The sequence below is a fragment of the Phaenicophaeus curvirostris genome, chromosome 10, assembly GCF_032191515.1.
Source record: "Phaenicophaeus curvirostris isolate KB17595 chromosome 10, BPBGC_Pcur_1.0, whole genome shotgun sequence".
Classification (NCBI taxonomy): domain Eukaryota; kingdom Metazoa; phylum Chordata; class Aves; order Cuculiformes; family Cuculidae; genus Phaenicophaeus; species Phaenicophaeus curvirostris.
Window position 1 is genome coordinate 20,452,194 of NC_091401.1, and position 21,244 is coordinate 20,473,437.

A 21,244-nucleotide genomic window follows, 5' to 3' on the forward strand; every position below is an offset into this window, starting at 1 on the left:
TAGTCTTAGGGGAGCTGCAGAGCAACCCAGCAAGGCTCTTGCAGTGCTACGGCTGTTGTGGGCCGAGAGAAAAGCAGGGGGTGCAGGAAGAAAAACCAGGGGCTGAGCCAGGCAGGCATCTTCTCCATGTTTCTGCATGTAATGTTTACCTAAGGCAGGTGCTTCTGTCAGCCTTCCTCCTGAGCCAATAGAAGGCAGGCAAGGTCTGGTTAAAGTGTAATTTAAGAGCTGATGGAGGAACCAAGACTTCTCTGTTTCTCTTTATAGTCCCCTCTTCATGCTGCATGCTTCTCCATTTGGTATTAATTTCGAATGGCAACTGAAACAGGTCTAAATGAGCAACACATAGATAAATCTCTGATAAAATATCTGTATTAAATAAAATTGGAAAAACCTGCTGAGAGCCAGCAGGTGGAAGAAATGCTGCCCCTGAGCAGCTGCTGTTCAAAACACTTTTGAACCCTTATTTTGCTATTCAAAAACTGCTCATCATGACAGACATGAACATCCCCACCAGCATCGCAGCATTTGTACAGTTAAAGACATAGGTGAGTTTGTCAAAGAATAGTTTTTAATTGCTAGAGAAAGATTTGCCTTTAAGAACAGCAAACGAGCCAAGTGAGCAGAGGTTATTGTATCTATCCCAGAGAAGAACATGCCTGGGTGCAGCATCTCTACCAAATACTGCTCTGCATTAAATATCTCTGTGTGTTTACCAGAAATTATTTAATTCCAAAAATAATAAGTTAGTAATAATCATATTTTCTTGTAAGGAAAAATAATCAGAAAATTATATTAAGTATCTAAAATACTAGGATGAGTATCACTAAAACCACTATAAAACATTACTGCAGGAAGGACATTTTAATAGACCAGTTATTTAAATAACTTTCAGGAACGTATGTACATGCTCCTTCCCGTAAGGTCACCCTCAGTTCAGGAAGTTAACAGTCAAAATCAGTAAGAAACACCTTGAAACACCTGATATAAGCGTCCTGATAACTGAGATGGGGCCAGGTGCCTTTGTGACTGCCTCTCTTGGGACAGGAACCATTTAAGGCTCCTCACAACTTTACTGGCACGTTGTAATCACTTCTCTCATCACCTCATTCCAAATAATTCAGGATTATTTGGGGAATGGTTGTAGTAAGTGCTGGGTTACAGTGACAGGCCGCAAAGCCCTTTCCTTAGCCACCAAGCAGCTCCACTAAGACCTCCCTTCCCTCTGCTGCTTCAGAAGGGTCAGAGCTGTTCCCTGCAGATCAGTGGAAGTCTAAGGTGAATTCAATGCCTGCGGCTCTCTGAGCTTGGAGGTCTGTTAAGGTGACCGTTCGGACTTGGAGTAGTTAATTTTGAGATCCAGACACTTGTCCAGGCCACACGTGGGTAGCACTGGTACATCCCATTTAACAGGAAGCAGAAGGCAACATTGCTTCAGTATTTATTAATCCACCATTTCAATTTTATTTTCTCAGCAAGGCCCGTAAGACGTTGTTTCATTTCCAGGGGGAAACAACACTTGGAACAACTGAAAACCACTTTATTAATTTCTTCCAAACCCAGAAGCACAGCTGCCTGCTCTGAACCACCGCTCGACGCTGCTGGCGCACACGCTCTGCTGCGTTCGGTGTGGGTAGCACCCTCCCACATGCCAGTCTGGAAATGGCTTCTGGAAGAGACCTCTGCAAAAGGTCAGTCACCCTTGGTTCAGCTCCCACTGGAATCAGCAGGAATCCCAGCTCGTGAGTACAGAACAGATTTTGGTAACCCTGCACTTGGGTGGTAAAAGCAAGGGTTATCATAGAATAGTTTGGGTTGGAAGGGACCTTAAAGATCCTCTAGTTCCAACAGCCCTGCCATGGGGGGTTATGAGGCAAGCTGTGGTGGCAGCTCTTCAGGTCAGGTCTGTCATAAATCACAGCCCCAGAGACGTGAAGCTTCTTGCACAGAAATAAAGGCAGCTCTGTTCTCACCACTGGCCTCTGTGTGAGCACAGAGGGCCTGGAAGCAGCTGTTGGTCAAGATGCTTCATCACCTCATTACGCATCTCAGTAAGGTACTGCAGGCGGCAACAGGACTTCCGTAGGTATTTCCATCAGCAATTACACACAAGTGCCCAGAAGCCAATCTGTTTAGGCAACATGTCCTTTAATTTTTAGCTATATTAATAAAAAAGTGATCCAATTTATCTGTTTTGTAATGGAGTAAATACTCGAGGGATTTAAGAAGCAAATACACCATATCCAGGAATTGTTTATGAATGCACCCATGATGACATATGTATTTGCACAATCTGAAAAATCACTATCTTCATTCCAAATGCCAAAGCTGGAAGGAAGGGGGAGCAATTTGGGATGGGAATAGAAGTTCTCAAAGTCAGTCATTAAAATGTCAAGCTTACCCTTATCTTCTGCGTGGGTCCAGGAGACGATCACACCTATAGTTACTGCAAACGTCACCTAGAGGAACGATGCCATCTTAACTCCCGCAGTGCTTCATTAACCAAAACACACAGTTTATCCTCCCAATGCCCATCGGAAAGGGATGCGCAAGAGAAACTGCAGACTGCTCCAACAGATTTATAAACAAATTATTAATGGTCACTTCATATTAGTTTGCAGTTACCTGTACTTCTGAACAAATACTCCCCTGCCTCTTCTGTTTAAAAAGAATTCTAGTTCGAGAGTACAGAAAGTTTTAACATTAAGGCATACATACAGCTATGTTGTTTGCTTTCATTTAATAAAGATCAATTTACTCAAATACATGGAATGTTGGCACAAAACTAAAGCTCTTGTGGAACAGCTACCAATCATACACAAATATTCTGTGAGGTCCTCTTGACTTGCATTTCTCCGATAGATACACCACAAAATGGCTTTAATAATACAAACCAAATGCTGGATCAAATCTCTAAATAATAAGTAGCAGTTAAAGTAAATGGTTTGCTTTATTTGTAAATTATGTACAGAATACATTTTTTTTTTTAATTATGATGGAGCAGGAGAAAGAAAACAGCCCTGCTTTCCAAACGGTGCTGCTTCCTTCACCTGCTGGAGATGACACCTTTCTCTGAACCAGATGTACAAAACCAGTTTGGATTTCCTCAGTTGCTGGCACAGCCTGGAGAAACAGAGAACGCTGCAGCCACATCAAGCACTACCAGCTTTTTATATTTTCAGCAAAATGCTTCTGCTAAAACTAGTTTTCTTAGGAAAGTCTTCACAATCTTTTGAAAATAAAATCAAGAAAGATATCAGGAAAGCTGTGGGCTAAAGAGGGCTTTACCTAACCAGCTATAAATGAGTATAACTAGGAATAATCCGAGGTTTGGTCATTCAACTTTTACCTGGTTTATAAAAGCAAGTTTGAGAAGCTAAACTAATTGACCTGTTATGCAAGTACCAGAAAACGATGTTTCTCAGTGTGTTTGAGGACAATCTGGGCAATCTATCAATCCATAGAAAACTCATTAGATTGATAAAACTTCTGTCAATGGATATTAATGATTAACATGGTACCAAGTAATCAAGTTAATGGTTAAAAAATGAAGGAACTAGATATAAAACTGTTTGGTAAGATGTGTATTTCAGCAAACAAAGATGCTACTGTATGGTCTATGTTTTGGTGATCAGCCAACAAAGAAAATCCAACCATTTGCACATACTTAGTCCCAAAACCACAGTGAGTTATGATTTTTCATGTGAAGGCCTACTTTCAGTATCCTCCTCCTCCTCTTCCTCTTCACAATCCCCTTCATCTGTCTGCTGTTCCAGTTCCTCTTTTGTGATCATTTCAAAATCGTTTCCATTTCCACTACTGTGCTGGGACCTGTCGTCTTCACGCCTGTCACTGTCAGTGTCTGAATGTCGCTCTCCTCCCAAGCCGTCTGTTCCCAAGTTCCTCGTTGCTTCTGTTTTCCCATCGTCTTCTTCCTTCTTCTCACTGTCTGATTTCTCCTCGCTGTCATATTTTTGCTGCTTTTTGGATTCTGATTTTTCCTCTTTCTTTAAGTCTGCTTTTGGTCCTTTGTATTCGTGTGTGTACAGGGGCCGGAAGGAGTCAATGAATCCCACGTCTGCTGTAAGATTTGGCAGGAACCAGAAGTGATGCCTTCCTCCAGTGATGAGCCAGATGATAAGGAAAAGGATGCAACGAGCTGTACAGAAAAAGGGAAAGGTGTTTTTTTATTGTCAACATCCACACTGTACAGCTGGTAGGAGACACCCACTGCTAACAGCCACCCCGAGGCAGGACAGGGGCAGCCTCGGGGGAAAATCTCTCCTCCTGACACTGTGGAATAGTTTGTTCTTGTGTCTTCCCCACCCCGTTACACTCACTTCTTATCTGTAATTCAGCTTCTTATCCCCTCTGGTAAAGAAATGCAAGACAGAGAGAGCTTTAAAATCCTGGGTACACTGTTCTCACCACCAAATCAGTTCTTATTGACAGGTCTGGGCTTTTTTTTTTTTTGCCTTTTTGTTTTTAAGCTGAGGCAGCACAGACATTTCCACTCCAAACACAAGCAGTAACACCACCCCCGGCCTTTCTTTCTGTGGCCCAGCTCTGACACCCGGTGGCCAGGAGGGAAATACAGGCACGGCCTCAGCCTGACCTGAGCTACCCACAGCCCATGGGAAGCGAGACAGTCCCGCTTCTCAGACCACGCTTAAGCAGCAGCCCGAGTCTCTGCTCTTTTGGACTTCACGTGCTGATAAAGCAAAGAAGGTCAGCACTTACCAACGGCAAGAAGGAGAATACTGGCGACAAAACAGCCCGCGCCCACACTGAGGTAATAAACACCAACACGCATTTCTGCTGGCCAGAGCGGGAACAGTGTTGCAGCTATGACAGCAATCACTGAGCAGAAAGATAAGAAGAAAAGCATGAGAAGCACGATGAGTTTTCCCTGGTGCCTGTACAGAGGCTTTCTAGTTATTCAAGGTACTGGCTTAACATGGTACAAGTACCCTAGGCCTTGACTGAAAATATGCCCAGTCCCACTTGCTCCCATTTTCGTTCTGGGTAAGGAAATACCACCATAAGCAATTCAGAGTCACTGTGCATGATCAACAGAGCAATGACAGCGCCTCAGAGGAGAGGGCACAGCAAGCAGGGGACCGGGGGGCTGCCTAGAACCTGTGCAGCAGGGGACATAACCACAGGGAGCTGGGTGGGCATCAGAGTGGCCCCAAGGACTCCCCAAAGGCTGGAATACGGCTCCAAAAACCAAGATGAATTCTCAGGAAAGGTGGTTTTCTCAAGGCGAGGAAGCAGGTGTTACACCAGCAGTACAATGACCTGTTGGCTCACTGGTGTTGCTTAACATCAATACTAATTTAGATTTAATAATATATACTTGATTGGGCTTGTCCCACACAAATACAAATACAACTTCTCAGGTCAGAAAGGCATCACTAACAGTTTAAAATAATTCCTTTAACATCTTTCACATTTTTACATAACCCACGTTTGCCTATTGGGAGTCTTGCTCATTAGCTTAAAGCAACAGAAATAAACAGTTTGCAAATTTGTGGGGGTTCAGCCATTTCCCAAAGCATATTTCAGCTTTTTCTTCTGTAGCCCCCTCCACCCCGAGATCAAAATTCAGACACCGTGACTAGTATCAAATCATGCTGAAATGGAAGAGCAAACCTTGTCCAGGAAAAAGATTCATTCCCCAGGGACAGGCAGGCCTGTCGATACTCTGCCTACATTTATGTGTTCACCACTACCTGCTCTTACTCACCAAGCACAAGTCCCATGGCGAAAGTTTTAAAGTGAACGGGGTCGTAGATCCACACATACACCTACGACAGAAACAATCTGGTTTACACCAGGAAAGGAAGCTCTGATAAATGATTTCCTATATTCCCTCATCCCAGAGCTGCCTGCCATGCTGCAACACTTGGTGCTGAACACGTGGCCCTGCGGTCAGTGCTGTACCGGGGTGGAACAGGAGGGCAAGTAGCAGTATTAGAGGAACAGGAATTAAAAAGGGTTTCTGCCAGTGAGAGAGGTGCAAAAGGAGACAGAGAGCCAGCGGCCTGCATGCCTGCACTGACTGATTGTGCCCTGAGCCTTGGGGCAGGAGGCCTAAGGACACCGTGCTGCAGGCAGGACACAATGCAGAGCCAGGCAGGGTGCTGGGGGTATCTAAGCCTCTATGCTTACAACACTCTACCGAATGTCTGTGCAAGAACTGTGGATCCTTTTGAATCAGATTTGCTCAGCCTTATTAAAAAGTCTTCCTTGGTAAAGTGCAGGAACTGCTGAACTAGAAAACCAGTTTATTTTTCTTACCAAACTCAACAGCTTGAATCTTTGCTATTGTTAACTGTGAGAAGCAGCTGCTGTTTACTAGAAATCCGCAACCTTCGTAGTAGAGGCATTAATAAAAATTACCTGGCAGACATCTCAGAGCAGTGTTTCAGTGTGGCTTAACAAGAAATATTTGATATTGTGCTTCTCACTGGCTGTGAAAGCTGACTCTAAGCAGGCAGAGCTCCGCTCCTAGTCAACTGTTCTGTGAGCCCAAACAACTGGAGGCCACGACTGTTGACATGGCAATGGGACAGTGTCTAACAGTCAGCATTTTAGATAATGAAGAAAAGGGAAAATCGAGCTCTGATGTAAATACTCAAGGACTGGCTCTAAATTAGCTACTACCTAACAAAGATCTCAGGAGTTGCAGTTCTTAAACTGCAACAGTTTAAGAACTGCAAACAGTGTTGCACCCTCATTTTGAATGCTGGGTGCCATCCTGGTTACTCCTGGTAAAAGGCAAGAGGGAGGATCACAGGTAGGTGTGATTCTGATTGCGGTGGGATGGCACTGCACGCGACAGGTGGCAGGAGAACTGACTGAGCAAAGCAAAACAAATCTCAGTGCTAAAGCCAGGATGAGAATTCAGGAATACCAGAGTGTCGCCTGTTTGCTCAAATCACGTCAGGCAGCCTCAAGGTGGCAGATATTTTGATTTTCTCTCCTGTGATTGAACATCATGTTCTAAAAGGCTGGTGTTTTCTCTAGAAGTATCTCATCATGAGATACTGTTCCAAGGCCACTCTTGGAAGCCCCTGCACAGGAAGCAGCCCGCCCCAAAACCCCATGGCCTTTCCCTGCAGGGCCACTAACAGACAAACTACTGGCAATGAAGTTTTCTGTGCCATTTCTTAAGTTACTGTCCCACATTTGTATCCCTCTAACTTCCTTGCAAATATATAAATATCTGACTACTCAAGATCGGTCATCACTCGCAGAAGTCCATGAATGTAACCTCTATCTGACAACAATGCCCTGACGCTAGAAGTTAGTACCCATAAACCATACCTCATTGCCATCCAAGAAAACTTGGTCTTCATGTGGCTCAAGTTTAAATTTCCTCTTAGTTTCCTTTTTCTTGGGTGTTCCTGGGGTCTCATCCTAAGGACAAACACAAATTATATGTATTAAAAAAAAAAAAATTAAGAGGTTTTTAATTTCCAGTATTTTAACCTATTTAGTCTGGTAACTTTTCAGAAAGTTTAAAAAAAAAAAAAAAAAAAAAGAACCGTGAACATGACCTTAAGTAAAGATGCTTTATTTCCTCCTGTTCTCATTTGTTACCAACTGGGTATCTCAACAATACAGGAAAATTGTAAGGAATGCGAAATTTTAACCTTTGTTAGTGCCTAAGGACCAGACTATGACTTCAAGACTACATTATGTCTTGAAATGCATAGCAAAGCTTTGCTGATATAACCAGAAAGTCTGCACAAAGATCAAGAACAGGGTACAGTGCTTCATAACCACTAACTTTATTACAGTAGTTGGGTACCTTGGTGTCACATCTACCACTCAGGCATCCTTTCAGAGGCCATTTCTGCCTGTTTATTCTCCTTGATCTCTTTTTTGGATCTTGTGCTTCCTCTTCCCTGTCTCCTGTTACCTACTCTTTGCTCATTTCTTTCCTGGAAATTAATTTCCTAATTGTTGTCCTGTGCTGTTTAGTGGCTTATATAATCCACTAAAACATCAGTTCAATAAATAATGATTGATTTAAAAATTAACATTACATTAAATAATGTAACTCTCCAGATGACAGGGAATTAGAGGAGTTCATAACTTTCATCATCAGCATTCTAGAGTACCTCCAGAGTTAGGTAATCTTATACTGGCTTCTATATTTAAACTGCCAGCAAGATTCTTTTGCTTATAATTCTTTTATTAGCCACGCAGCTTTCTTTTGAGATCCAGACCCCCTGTTCATACACAGACTGTACCTCTCACCAAACGTGCCATCGTTTCACTTAGGAGCATCTGAATGGGAATAACTTCTGAGCACTGTCCTATTAACTCTCACGGCATTCACAGCAGCATCCTCAAAAGGAAAAACACATCCCCTCATCAAGTTTCTCCTGCAGATTCCTAACATTTTAATTTAGGGATTCTGTTCTGCTAATAAAATAAACCGGGAATAAAACATGAAAAAAACACATGAAAACTAGTATGGTAAATAGGAGTTTGAACTTTAAAGAAAGTAAATCTGAAGTCTGTGAAAACGAGGTGTTGTGCAGATTAGTAATGGAGCTGTCAGACCCAAACCAGCCCACTATCGCAGAACTATTTACAAGCACCACGTATCAAATATCACATTCCAAACATTCTTAGCACCAAACATTGCAAAACTGGTTTTGTTTCATACGTGTGGCTGCACTGGTTTGAGACATCAGGTCCCGTGCATATGTGTCATTCTATGCCAATGGCCACTTGCACAGAGCTTCAGTGCCCGCTGCAGCCAAAAGAAGTGATTCTTGATTAACTCAGTCCACATTGGGAGATGAAAAGGTGCACAAAGGCCAAACTGAAGCCTCTTTTGATTCAGATAAAAATCAGAACAACTCCAAAGTTTAAAAAAAAAAAAAAAAAAAGCAGTGGCATATTTTAGAGATGAAAATAGGGGAAAAAAGTTGTCACATTTTAGAAAAAACAACTGTATTTTTACACCAGTGTAATCTTAACAATCAGTTCATGTATTCTCTGTTACAGGTTTGTCTCCTCTCTTACAGAGGGGACTTACCTTCTTACACTCCTCTTTGTCACCATCCTTTTTCTTTTCCTTTTCTTTCTCCTTCTTAGTTTTTTCATCTTTACCACTTTCCTTCTTGCTCTTTTTCTCTTCCTCTTTTCCACTCTCAGCCTTTCCTTTTTCCTTTTCTTTCTTTGTATCCTTGTCAGGTTTCATTTTCATCACTTTCAATGCCCGATGAAAGAACTGTTTTTTCAGCAGTCTTAAAATGAAAACAGTTATACAGTACGTTTAAACATGGCCATGATAATAACATTTACACTCAATTATGTTATTAAATATCATTCTAGATTATCAATCTAACGTAATTACTAACAGCATGAATGAAAGACAAAGGTCACCATCATCTGCTCTATTTGCAACTAAATACACCAGACGTAATTATCCTGTGCCTCATCTCTTGCTCTGCTTTTTTTTTTTTTTCACCTGTTCAAAACTGGGTACAAAACATACTTTTCTGTGCAAGCATTTTGCATAGATATAAATGAATACACAGGAGGTAGAGTGGAGAAAGCCAAAAGGTCAATTTAGTTATCTTCCCCATTAATGCAAATCCAATCAATATTTATTTTCAAGTTCATGTCAATGTATGTCACAGCAAAAACAAGAAAGGGACATGTAGCTTGTCAAGTTCTTTGGTAAGCAGTGAACAATTAGTAAAATGAAACTGTGGTACATATGCAAGCATTCCATACGTGTCAGCTACAAACAACCCCTACAGCAAGTATATGGCCAGTGGGGCACCAGGGAGTAGGATTGGGTAGTCTTAAGGTTGTCTCAAACAACTTGAAAGGAGCACAACCAAACTCAGAATGGTTAGAGCACTACAGAATCCTGCTCTTCAGACTCAGACTAGGCATTGGGGTGCGAAATTCCAGCACCCACTCACACCAAAAATCCTGATCCTATTCATCAAATCAACTTTATTTGTTCCTGATTTCTTTCATTTCTTGCTGCAGACCAAATCCTTATGCTAGGATGGCTTGTTCAATTAGGAAAACTCACTAATGAGAGAGAAGTCATTCTACCAATTAAACTTGTGTGCACGCTCACTATCAAATAGACTTGTTGCGGGTATACAAAAAACCAAAAAAATCCTTCCTTCAGACATGGATTTTCTTTCTAGCAACAGCAATCACTTGTTCGGGATAAACTATTTTTCTTCACAGCTGGAACACTGAAGGCTCAGGTCCCAAGCAGCCCGCAGGACAAGTCTAGCCTGCAGGGCAGCTTTCACTTGCAGGAGCTGCCTCTGCCTATAGGCAGGACTGTGCAAGACCTACTGCTCAGAGCACAGAACCAGAGCAGCAGAGCAGCCAACACCCACGTCCTGAAGCAGGAGAGACATCAACATAACTAATCAAGTCCAGACTGCTTGCCGACTCCAGCCTGTTAACCCCCTACAGATCTGCTGAACAAGGCATTATTGATGTAGCTTATCTGCAAACAAAACCCCTCAAAAGAAAACTTGGGAACTTAGATCAATAAGTAGATGTAGTAGGAGACCTTATTTACTGGAGTAGCATTAGGAACTCTGTTTGAAACTTGTTTTAAATATGCAACTGATCAATGCAATTGGCACAGGATGAAGGACCAGAATCTGTTATTTGTCCTTTGTTTGACAGAGCAGGGAAAACAACAACAGCCACATCAAGAGTTATAAGGTACTTAATACGAGTAGGAGCCTAAGCAGCCTTTGACAGCAAACGGACCAGCTTTATATTGATGTTCTTCCATTCCTTCCAAAAGGCAAAGGAAGTAGACAGTGCTAATGTTTCAAACTCTGCAAACAGCTTCAGCAGCCAAAGGTGTCCTTAGCATTATTAGCAGTACAGAAAGAAGCAAGAGAAAGCAAACTGCAGACATGGTGTGGCACCTAACAGACCATCACGGCACGGAATTATACTGGTCATAGAAATCAGTGCCAGACAGCAGAGGGTCAAACTGAGTTTCTTTGGACACCACGAAGGCTTTCTTTACACTGCTAGAGCTGAAGGATTTAATCAACTGTTGTCTCATCGGATGCTTTTGTAACTAAAGAACAAACACACAGACTTCTACCTCAGTCCAAAGACTCTAGAAGTGAAAACCTATTTTTGTGCTTGCCTTAAAATAATGCTTTTTTCTAAACTTTCTTGAAGCCAGCACAAGTATTCAAGAACAAATACAGAACCAGTCCTGCCTCAGCCCTGAAATGGGGAAAGAACCTCACCTTGGTGGATGGATGGGTATCTAAGACAGGCCAGAAACAAAAGACTAAGGGTTAGTCATATTCTTCACTTCTACACAGTTTTCACAGAGCATTCCAAGCGAAGGCAGTCCCCTTAACCCTCCGTGTCTGCTCCAAATGAGGTATAGTCAGATATGCCACTCATCTAAACAAGGCACTGAGCACATTAAGCAGCAGACCTTCCATTTGAGAGGCATAAACTGAACCTCAAAGTTCAGCTTGCGCGGTGATGGCAAACTGCGGCAATGGAAAGCAGAGGTTTCAGAGCTCTGACTCTGCTAACTATCAAAGTTTGGAAAATTGTTTTGTTCACCTTGCTGCCCCAAGCAGCATAATGAAAGCATGAGAAAGTTTTGAGAACAAAGACAATGAAACTACACTGTTTCCATTTCTGGTGTGACACCCTCAAAGACAGTAATAAAAATAGAATCATTATTTTTGCGTACAACAACAAATGTTTCAGAATGCATGAAGCTTATGGGAAACTGGTTCCTAAATAACGAAGACATCTTGATAACGACGTTCATTAATAAAACTGATGAATTAGGCTAGGTCATACCTGTTGCAGTAGTCAACTACGGACTCTCGGGTTGTAAATAAAGCCTCTTCTCCTTTCTTTGCCTTTGCCCATTTGGAATCCAGGAGGCAATCCACAGCTTTTGACGCTAGAGGGGAAAAATAGAATAAAAAAGGCATTAAAATGAATGACATTAATTTTAACATTTAGTCCTTCAACCTAACCAACCAATCAAGTCAGTCCTTGTGACATTCCACAGCCTGTCAATCTTTGAAGTAAGACTAGCCACTATTCTGAAATACATCACTCTCTTAATACCTTCAAATGACAGAGAAAAAGGTTACTTCAGGCTGACAAGACAAATTTTACAGCTATCTAGCACCTAGATACATTTTCAAAACCAAACTGCCAAAATCAGTACTTATTAGATAAAGCACTAATAATAAGACCAAAACAGCTACCCGCCCCCAGTACAATGTTAGAAGAAGAAAGTGTCATTCTTTGGTAAAAACCAACCCTACCAATAAAATAGTCAACACGGTGGCCCATCATGTTGGTGGATTTTGTTGGACAGTTGAAACGTAAGTATTTAGCAACAGCTTTCTCCTCTTTGAATGGCTCACCAACCTCCTGCAACAGTAAAAGTGCAAAATTAATGGTTTTAAACACATGGGAAAGACACTAATTTGGGTTCAAAAAGCAAATATTGCAAATTCCTCATTATTTTATGGCAATATGTAGATAATAAATAAAATGTAAGAGATGTGAAGATAGGTCAAGTCCTTTTTCCCAATAACTTTCTGTTTGCATAAAGCAAAAAAGCAGGAATTCATAAGTTAGATGATCTAAAGGTAATGATTATGAACTCTAACAGCTCAGTAAAAAGAGCAAACTAAAGAAGGAACCAAGAGTAGCACTGGGCACATGGAAAGCTGCTTAAGGCACACAAGCTTGGATAAAATAGCTGTGAAGCTGAGAGCAAGGAAAACAACAGAGAGGAATGAGTATGTATGAAACGACGGCAATGTAGGCACACTGACAGAATACAGAGTAGCTTGAATTTCATGTGAAAGAGGAGAAAACCATGTTGGAAAGAAGCTGAAAGGTTTGACTACAAAACATCAGTAGGGCTGCCTGACTACAGAATGACTTGAACTTCAGAGTACTGCTGAGTAGATTCTTCCAGTCTAGAGAGCAGGAACACCACGATGAAGCACATGAACACCAAAACACTCCTTTTACAAAAAGGGGACCCTCACTCTGCACGCATTCATAAACTCTGTACAGTTACCAGCTTGCAGAGAGGGAGCAGAATTCAAAGATATCTAAGACAGAAGGATGGAGATGGGCATTTTCATTTACTTAAAATTAAGACTTAATATTTGTAAGCAAGAAGACCTTTTCCACGTTCCTGCCTCATCTCTGAAGCAAACATTTGGCATATTATACCGATGTATGCAAACTTCCTCAAAGTTCTTTTCTGTACGAGTTCCTTTCATCAGTAAAGCTTAATTCTCCAAGTCCCCTGGCTACTCGCAAATCAGTAACAGGGAAACACTAGGACATCTTTTCAGATTAGCACTACCTTTTCTGTACCTATACCTCTCTTTCTGGCCAAAGAAACATTACAGAAGCCGCAAAACTAATTGAATTCTATATATTCCTTTAAATCACCAGAGACTCTATTTAAAGACATAATGTTTTTAAATGTCAATAATCATATACGACCTCCACTACTGCTTTTCAGATGCATAATATAGTATTACAAGCAGCAAGCTAAGTGGAAATACAAGACCAAATAGATGTTGTTACACCAGAATAAAAACTTCAGATGGCGAGAGAGTTGTTAATTTTCAACAGTTTGCACAGCTGACTTTCAAAATCAACTGGTTAATGAATTATCCTTCCCGATAGGACTGTTGCTTTTCCTAACTGAGGACAATTTAAAAGTGAATAATACAGGCACAAGGTACCCAAATGACCAAACACAATCCACAGTGTGTTAGTTCTGAGATTACTGGGATCTTTTAGTCTCAATTCTTCACACGTACACAGAATATGCTCTCACACTCACCAGTCAGACAGTTTCAGAAACATGCCCATGTTAAACCAGATAATCCTAATGGTCCTCATACAGATTACATTAACTCCTTCTCCATCTTCAGTGCTTGTTTTTTGTTTTTTTTTAATTAAAATCTGTATAAAACATCAGACAACTCGGGGAAAACTCTTCACTAACTGGCAGTGCATGTATACACACAATTTGTGCACTGTGGTCTGATGTGTCCTTACACGGTACAGCTGTACCAGTAATTGTAAATCACTGAGTATGGTACCAAACCAGGCATGGTTTAATAGCAACAAAATTAGTTATAAAGCATTTAAAGAAAATGAGCAAAGGTACAATCATTACTGGCTAAGGTACCGTGGAAACCAGTGACTACAGGCAGCAACTGTGTTTCAAAATAATGACTTTCTCGTAGTATTCACTACCAGCAAATTAAACTTGGAACAACTCCTCACAGGCACTCTTCACAGCACAGACTGTCCTACAGTCAGAGAAGCCACAGATACTCGCATCCATGTGAATTCCTCTGCTAGGATTTTTTTTCTTCCTAAAATATTTACGACTCCCCAAGGTCACGGGATGCGCGACACAGGCCGTGGCTGGCATTAGGACTTTTTTTTTTTTTTTTTTTGATTGATCTTCACTGTCTACTGCTTTATCCTTTGTGTGGGATAGTTCCATAATATCCCAAACAAAAAAGTTTCCCTGTGAGAGAGACTGCTACAGTTTAACTGAGCTTATTCAGAAAAATGTTCCCCTGCAATTTAATCCCCATTTTTAATTCCTTTATTCGCAGAGCTTGGCTTCTTGTCAAAATATTAAACCAGAAACTGACAGAAAATAATATCCCATTTCATCATAAAGGGAAATCACCAAAAGCAGTGAAAATTTCCATATACAAAGCACAACTTTTTAAAGGTGCAGTAAAATTGATCTTCATGTACAGATGTAAAATCAGCCAAACTAAACCTATTTAATCCTTACATATTTAGAAAAAGATCATACAAATGAGTCAAAGGGTGGTTCTCAATAAATTATAAAGCTTTAAGACACACTACACAGCCTTAAAAAGCATATGAAAACTTACTGAGATTTAAAGTTTGCTTTTATAGGAAAGATTCAAGAAACATTTCAGGCAATATACTGGAATGGTCCAAGATGTCTTCTCCACTAAAATTCTATGATGAAACTGGTTTCAATTAATAAAAACCTGAAAAGCGTCGAACTTGTAAATAATTCCGTTCTAGAGTTTTGTTCTAGACAGCATGTAAAATTTAGTGATATATGTTCCCTGATAATTTACAAACTCTAGAAAAATGCCATTAAAAATAAAATCAAGCCAAATTTCTTATTTATCTAGACAGAAGAACTCCATCTACAGGAAGACAGGGAAAGCAGTGCTTGGTCTACCTACTTACAAGAAGCGCATCGAAATGTTAATATTTATAAGAATCTTTTTCAAGCATTCCTATCAAAATTCTGTCCTATAGGACTCATAAAATGACACTGAGATTTTCAACCCAGGGACCTTCCAGACCCACTGAAGTGAAAGGAAACGCTAATAAAATTTTTTTTTTGCCATTATCTGCCAAACCAAAGCATAGCACAGTGCACTCTCAACTTCCTTCAGTACACTTTGTAGTTCCCAGGTAATTCAACTTCCATCTGGGACTGTAGCAGAAAAGAGGCCTGGATACATTAAAAATAAAAACATCTGAATTGCACTATTAAAACTAGTGAGCCCAGGAGCCTCTTTCTCATCTCTACCCAAGTATGACTTATTCAAGATCTCTTACTCCTGGAACCCTTCAATGGATGTCAAAAGGCCAGAGCACATTTATCGTCTGAAACTTCACTCATTTTTTTCCCTTTGCAGCACAGTTGTGAGAAGACAGGTATTAATCAAGGCACAGCGATTTCTTTCCACAACACTGCAGTGTAAACAAGGCTTCCGAAAATCAGAAGAGAGTAAATGATGACTATCACTAACAAGACAACCTATATTAGGTGCAAACAAACACATGACAAGGATTTATGCTCCTTGGTTTTGAAGGGGTCACCAAAATTCTTTGTTTTTAATAGAACGAGTATCTAGTTTATTTCTTCGGTCTTATATCTGAGAGCCTACATTTTCAGAATACCAACCCTCAGAAGACTTCTGAAGCCTAATAGTTTATACAGTTTTCAGATAAGGAAAAGAAGACATTTAAGCACATTTGTCAGGTGCAGCCTGTTTTTCAAGCTGAGAGGCTATGTCAAAAATGACACTATGTCAACTCATGTTCCTTTCCTCCTACTTCTCTTTGTGTTATAAGGACGCTACAATTGTATTAGTTATCTTCTCTGAAGATGGGCTGAATCGCGTGATTATGTTCTTCCTTCCCCTGTTGACTCTCAGGACCTTAGACAAAGAGATGTTCTGTGGCAGGGGAGTGGGTACTCCTCATCCATTCTGCTAAAACCTTTACACTTTGTCTGAAATAAATCAAGGCATAGTAGGAGAGAGAAAAAGCATACAAATCAGCGCGATTCTATAGATCACGGGGTGGGAGTGGGTAGGTGGCAAACACAGAGGGTCTTAACACTTGCTCTTAGGACTCCATCTATATTTTCATCAGCAATTAATAAACATAAAATTGTCCACCTCTTGCAGCGATGACCAGTACACAGATTGCCTGAGGTCTCCTAAAGGAAACTGTGGCAGAGCCACGCAGAGAAACCAGTTCTTCTGGATTGCTGTGGCTGTGTGCTAGCCACAAGACATCAATTTTTTTCTGTAAGGAAAAGTTAACAGACTTTTTTTGGTCCTATACATATCCTATAAAACCAGAAATACTTGTTTTCTTCCTCCTTTCTTTTCAGCCATCACTAATTTTTTTGAGCAAAAGCTGTAAACATAGAGTTCTAAAACTTGTCAAAGGAGCAATGTACAGCACTCTGAAGCCAAAATGTGCCAGCTTCAGTCCTCTTATAAACCCAGGCCAGCTGTTTCAACTTTTTCCCTTCCCACCACCAAAAATGTAACTAAGATTTTCAAAAGACAACATTTCTTGTTTTATTGACAAATGCGCCTGCGTTTTAATTCCTTTTTTTTTGTGGGATTTTCCCCCTTCAATCTTTGTTTCTTTCTCCTCTATCACTTAATTCCACTCACATTCACAGACATTATTTAGATATTCTCCTTTGTTATCATCTTGCTCAGCTTTACTAGAATCTATGAGAAAACAAATAAGCAAGCTTGATTAAAATCTGTGTTACTAAGAAACAGTTGCATTGCCATTTCTAAAGATCCTTTCCGCACTCATTCACAAAAACCGTAGCACAGGAAGCAGCAATGCAGTTGTTGCACATTTTCCTTCCAGCAGATTCCAAATCAAGACACGACAGAACTGGAGGCTGTAACAGTTAATATTGATTAGCAGACGTCCTTCATCAGGAGAATCTAAAACCCTGAATCCAGTGACTCAAGGAAAAAAAAAGTCAACAAGGAAGGCATGTGTAATTCATGGCATGTATACACACTGATGTCACCTCAGCCATCTATTTGCAGTGAGACATTTGCCTAAGAACTGTTTTCTCTATTTATAAGAGCAGTACAATATGCATTAACACCTCTAGAGTAGAGGACGCAGCACTAAGGTGCTTTGCAAGTGCCATTAATCGGAGCAAAAAGATAAACAAAACTTCACAAAGGCAGACTAAAACCGTGCACAATGGAATACAGCCAATGTAATTAAAACTTAATGCCTACTTAACAGTCAGATTGCAGACCTGCCAACAAAGTGCCACGTGTTACCCAGCTGAATGCTTGTCAAAGCGACCAACTCTGAAGATTTTGTGCTTAAGAGAATTATTTCAGGATATGTATGGAAGCGTATTTTTCTTCCAAGAGATGCAATAGCTTTGATCAAGTTGCTGGAGTAATGGGCATTCAAAGACATCCTCCATCTTTTGAGATGTATCTGTCTAAAGAAAAAATATTCAACTAGCCATTAGATAACAGCTGTTGTTTTTCCTTTAGCAAGTCCTTTGCATACAGCAAGCATTCTGGATTTCAGCAATTTGAATCATGTGGCTCAAGCAAGCTGCTTCCTGCAGACCAGTCTCTTTTCACAACTGCATGCCCACGTTAATTACAGTTAGATTACCACCAGGAATGATGCTTTGAAAACCTTACCTCTAAAATGTCTTTATTAAGCTTCTGAAGTTAAGATTTCTGCAACTTCCATAACTTTACGCTTGCAGCCAGAGAAAGAGTCTAAGCTATGCAACACAGATTGGGCAGTGTGTCTTGTTCGTGAAAACAAAACACATCCTTTCCCCCTCTTAGGACTCCCAATGGGAAACATGAAAAGTTGACAGAACTCTTGGAACTGTTTTATCAAGACTTTTTTCACGTCTCATCTCACGGGTCATTAGCTGATTTAACTACCATAATTCCAATCTTGACGTGAGATATAAAATCCTACGAAGAATATTCCGAACCCAATTTCTGTTCACAGCATTTGTAATTGAACTCTATTACATCAGTCTCTTCCACAGCTAAATACACCTTCTCCTGCCAAGAACCTTACTCCTGTCAAGAAACACAGTTCTGCTTAACGACAATGGGGTATTCAAATGTCAGATTTGCATACGGTATAGTAAAGTCTCTTTATTAAGGGGTAGACATCACCCTGTAATAAACACATGCTTCTAAAGCACTTGAAACACCTACAAATAAACATCTCACACTTCATTTTAAAGACAGAACTTGCAGCATTATCCTGAAACAGGACAATTGTACTGTAACTACGCCAATAAAGTTCAAAAAGCTTTAAAAAAGCCCACCAAAACCGAACACCATAAAAAAAATGCATTTTGTTCACTAACCAATTAAGAACACCCTCTGGGCATTCAACAGTCGTCTTTGTTCACTGCCTCATCTACCCATTGTTGCCGACATCCACTGGCAACCTACTAAGACGCAATACTGGTTTATCGCATAATTACATCACAAATTTAGGCCACATCTTAAACCTCAAGGATTAACATCCAGACATCGATTTCACTTCTAACAATGCGGGGAATACTTCAACCACTAAAAGGCTGGAAATTAAGCATGTGCTTAAGTGCTGGCAAGACCACAGCCTTGGGTATGATACAGAACATTAACGCACATTTAATTTGGTTTTGATGGATGTTTTATTGAGCTATTGTCATCCTTGGTAAGGGATGGTCTATGATGATTATGAAGAGAGAGTAATTCTATAACGTTTCACGATAACTCACTGAATGCCTGGGATTGATAAGGCTTGCTTAACAAGATTCTGATTAATTATTACTCTTTGTGTCTGTCCAAAGTAATTTGAATTAAAAGGAAAAAAGGAACCATTACAGTACAGGCACATCTTCCTGGGGGAAGGGAAAGTGGGCCAGAAAGGGAAAAGAAAGGAGAGAGGGCAACCAAGCAGAAAGAAGACAGACGAAGCGCACACTGTTGAATGGCTCTATGATTTCTTTCATGAATATTATCTCCACTTAGCATAAAGCAATATATCCCAAACAAACACTATTGAGGCTTAGAGTTAGTAATACATAACAGGAACAGGTCTTAGAGCAGCTGACACTGTAACCATACCCAAAATATCCATTATAAACTCCGTAAAACTCCCTGCCGAAGTTACATATCAAGTAGTCCAGGCTTCCAGGTAAAGAAAAACAGTCTTCATTTTGTCTTTTGAAGGAACACCACGTCATTATCACTAGATTTTAACACGGTCTCAAAGCTGATTAGGCCTATTTTTAGACGCGGTTGTTTATTTACATTGCCTAACCCCAAATTTCCTTTCCCCACCGCCTCCCTTCCCGGCCGGGCCACGTTCGTTCCCGAGGTGCTTCCACCGTGCTCGGAGCAGGCGGGTTCGGGCTCTAGGCTGCTCCCCCCGGTGTCCCGAGCGCCGTTACAGCCCATGGAGCCCTGCCGGGCACCGGTAACGGGCGAGCCGCGGCGATCGATCAGCCCCAAACCTCCCCCTCCGGGCAGAGCCCCGCGGCCTCGGCCCCTCCGCGAGACTGGGGGAAGCTCGCTAGAAAATTCTGAGGGAAAGCAGCTCCCGCGGGGCCTGCCCGGAGCCGCGGCGGGGCTGCCGCCGCCAGCCCGCAACGGAGCAGCGAGGCCGGCGGAAGGTGGCGTGGCGGGCGGCCCCCGGGGCTGGGCAGGGGCCGCCGGGGGGAGAGTCTCGGCTACCTGGACGCGCTTCCTGTGCCGCCGCCGCTCCGCCATGTTGTCCCCGTCTGCTCGGGCCGTGACGTGGGCGGCGGCGGCGGCCGGGGAGGCCTCGCGAGAGGCGGTGGGAGCGCGCGGGGGCGGGCCCGCTATAGCCACGCCCCGCGGGCCAACAAGCCACACCCCTCAGCCAATCAGCGCCGCTCCTCAGCCAATCAGCGCCGCTCCTCAGCCAATCAGCACCGCTCCTCAGCCAGTCAGCGCCGCCCCTACCCTTAAGCCACGCCCGCAGAGCAATCAGTCGCACCCCCTCAGCCAATCAGTCACGCCCCCAGCAATAAGCCACGCCCCTTCAGCCAACAAGCCACGCCCCTCAGCCAACCAACCGTGCCCGCAGTCTATAGACACGCCCCCTCCGACAATAAGTCACGCCCCTAAAACGCGAACCGCGCCCCGTAGCCTTTCAGCCCCGCCCCATAAGCCCCTCCCCGCGCAGCTCCGCCCCTCCTGTGGCAGCCGCAGCGTTACCGCTAGAAAAACTGGAATATTTTGATTTAAGCTGAAGTAAAGTTTCGTCTAAGCAATTGTGTTTTTTCAGACTTAGACCGGATGTTCCTCCGATGACATGTTTTCTTTCAAGCAGTGTTTTTCCAGACACTGTTCATGCGTCTTGTGTTCAATCTGATCTCTGCTTCCCTAACCACCTCTGTTTCATAGAATCATAGAATCACAGAATAACCAGGTTGGAAGAGACCCACCGGATCATTGAGTCCAACCATTCCTAACAAACACTAAACCATTCCCCTTAGCACCTCGTCCACCCGTCCCTTAAACACCTCCAGGAAAGGTGAATCAACCACCTCCCTGGGCAGCCTGTTCCAGTGCCCAATGACCCTTTCTGTGAAGATTTTTTTCCTAATGTCTAGCCTAAACCTCCCCTGGCGGAGCTTGAGGCCATTCCCTCTTGTCCTGTCCCCTGTCACTTGGGAGAAGAGGCCAGCACCCTCCTCTCTACAACGTCCTTTCAGGTAGCTGTAGAGAGCAATGAGGTCTCCCCTCAGCCTCCTCTTCTCCAGGATAAACACCCCCAGCTCTCTCAGCCGTTCCCCATAAGGCCTGTTCTCCAGCCCCTTCACCAGCTTTGTTGCTCT

The 21,244-nt window shown here is 42.1% G+C and overlaps 1 protein-coding gene across 1 annotated transcript; it reads right to left on the reverse strand.

Moving 5' to 3' along the window:
• Positions 1–2,199: 2,199 nt before the first annotated feature.
• SEC62 (SEC62 homolog, preprotein translocation factor) lies at positions 2,200–20,230 on the reverse strand. Its single transcript, XM_069864411.1, has 8 exons — positions 20,115–20,230; positions 12,339–12,447; positions 11,860–11,965; positions 9,062–9,272; positions 7,333–7,425; positions 5,750–5,810; positions 4,741–4,860; positions 2,200–4,159 (listed from the first exon to the last, which is right to left on the reverse strand). The coding sequence occupies exons 1-8, from the start codon at positions 20,148–20,150 to the stop codon at positions 3,690–3,692; spliced, it is 1,206 nt and encodes a 401-aa protein (XP_069720512.1). The 5' UTR covers positions 20,151–20,230; the 3' UTR covers positions 2,200–3,689.
• Between the last annotated feature and the right edge of the window lie 1,014 nt (positions 20,231–21,244).

Coding starts and splice junctions, on each gene's coding strand:
- SEC62 (XM_069864411.1), bottom strand. CDS start 20,150: ATGGCGGAGCGGCGGCGGCACAGGAAGCGCGTCCAG. Junction 9,273..11,859: donor GTAGTTGACTACTGCAACAG/GTATGACCTAGC, acceptor TTTCATTTTAAG/ACTGCTGAAAAAACAGTTCT. Junction 4,160..4,740: donor TATTCTCCTTCTTGCCGTTG/GTAAGTGCTGAC, acceptor TTTTCTGTACAG/CTCGTTGCATCCTTTTCCTT.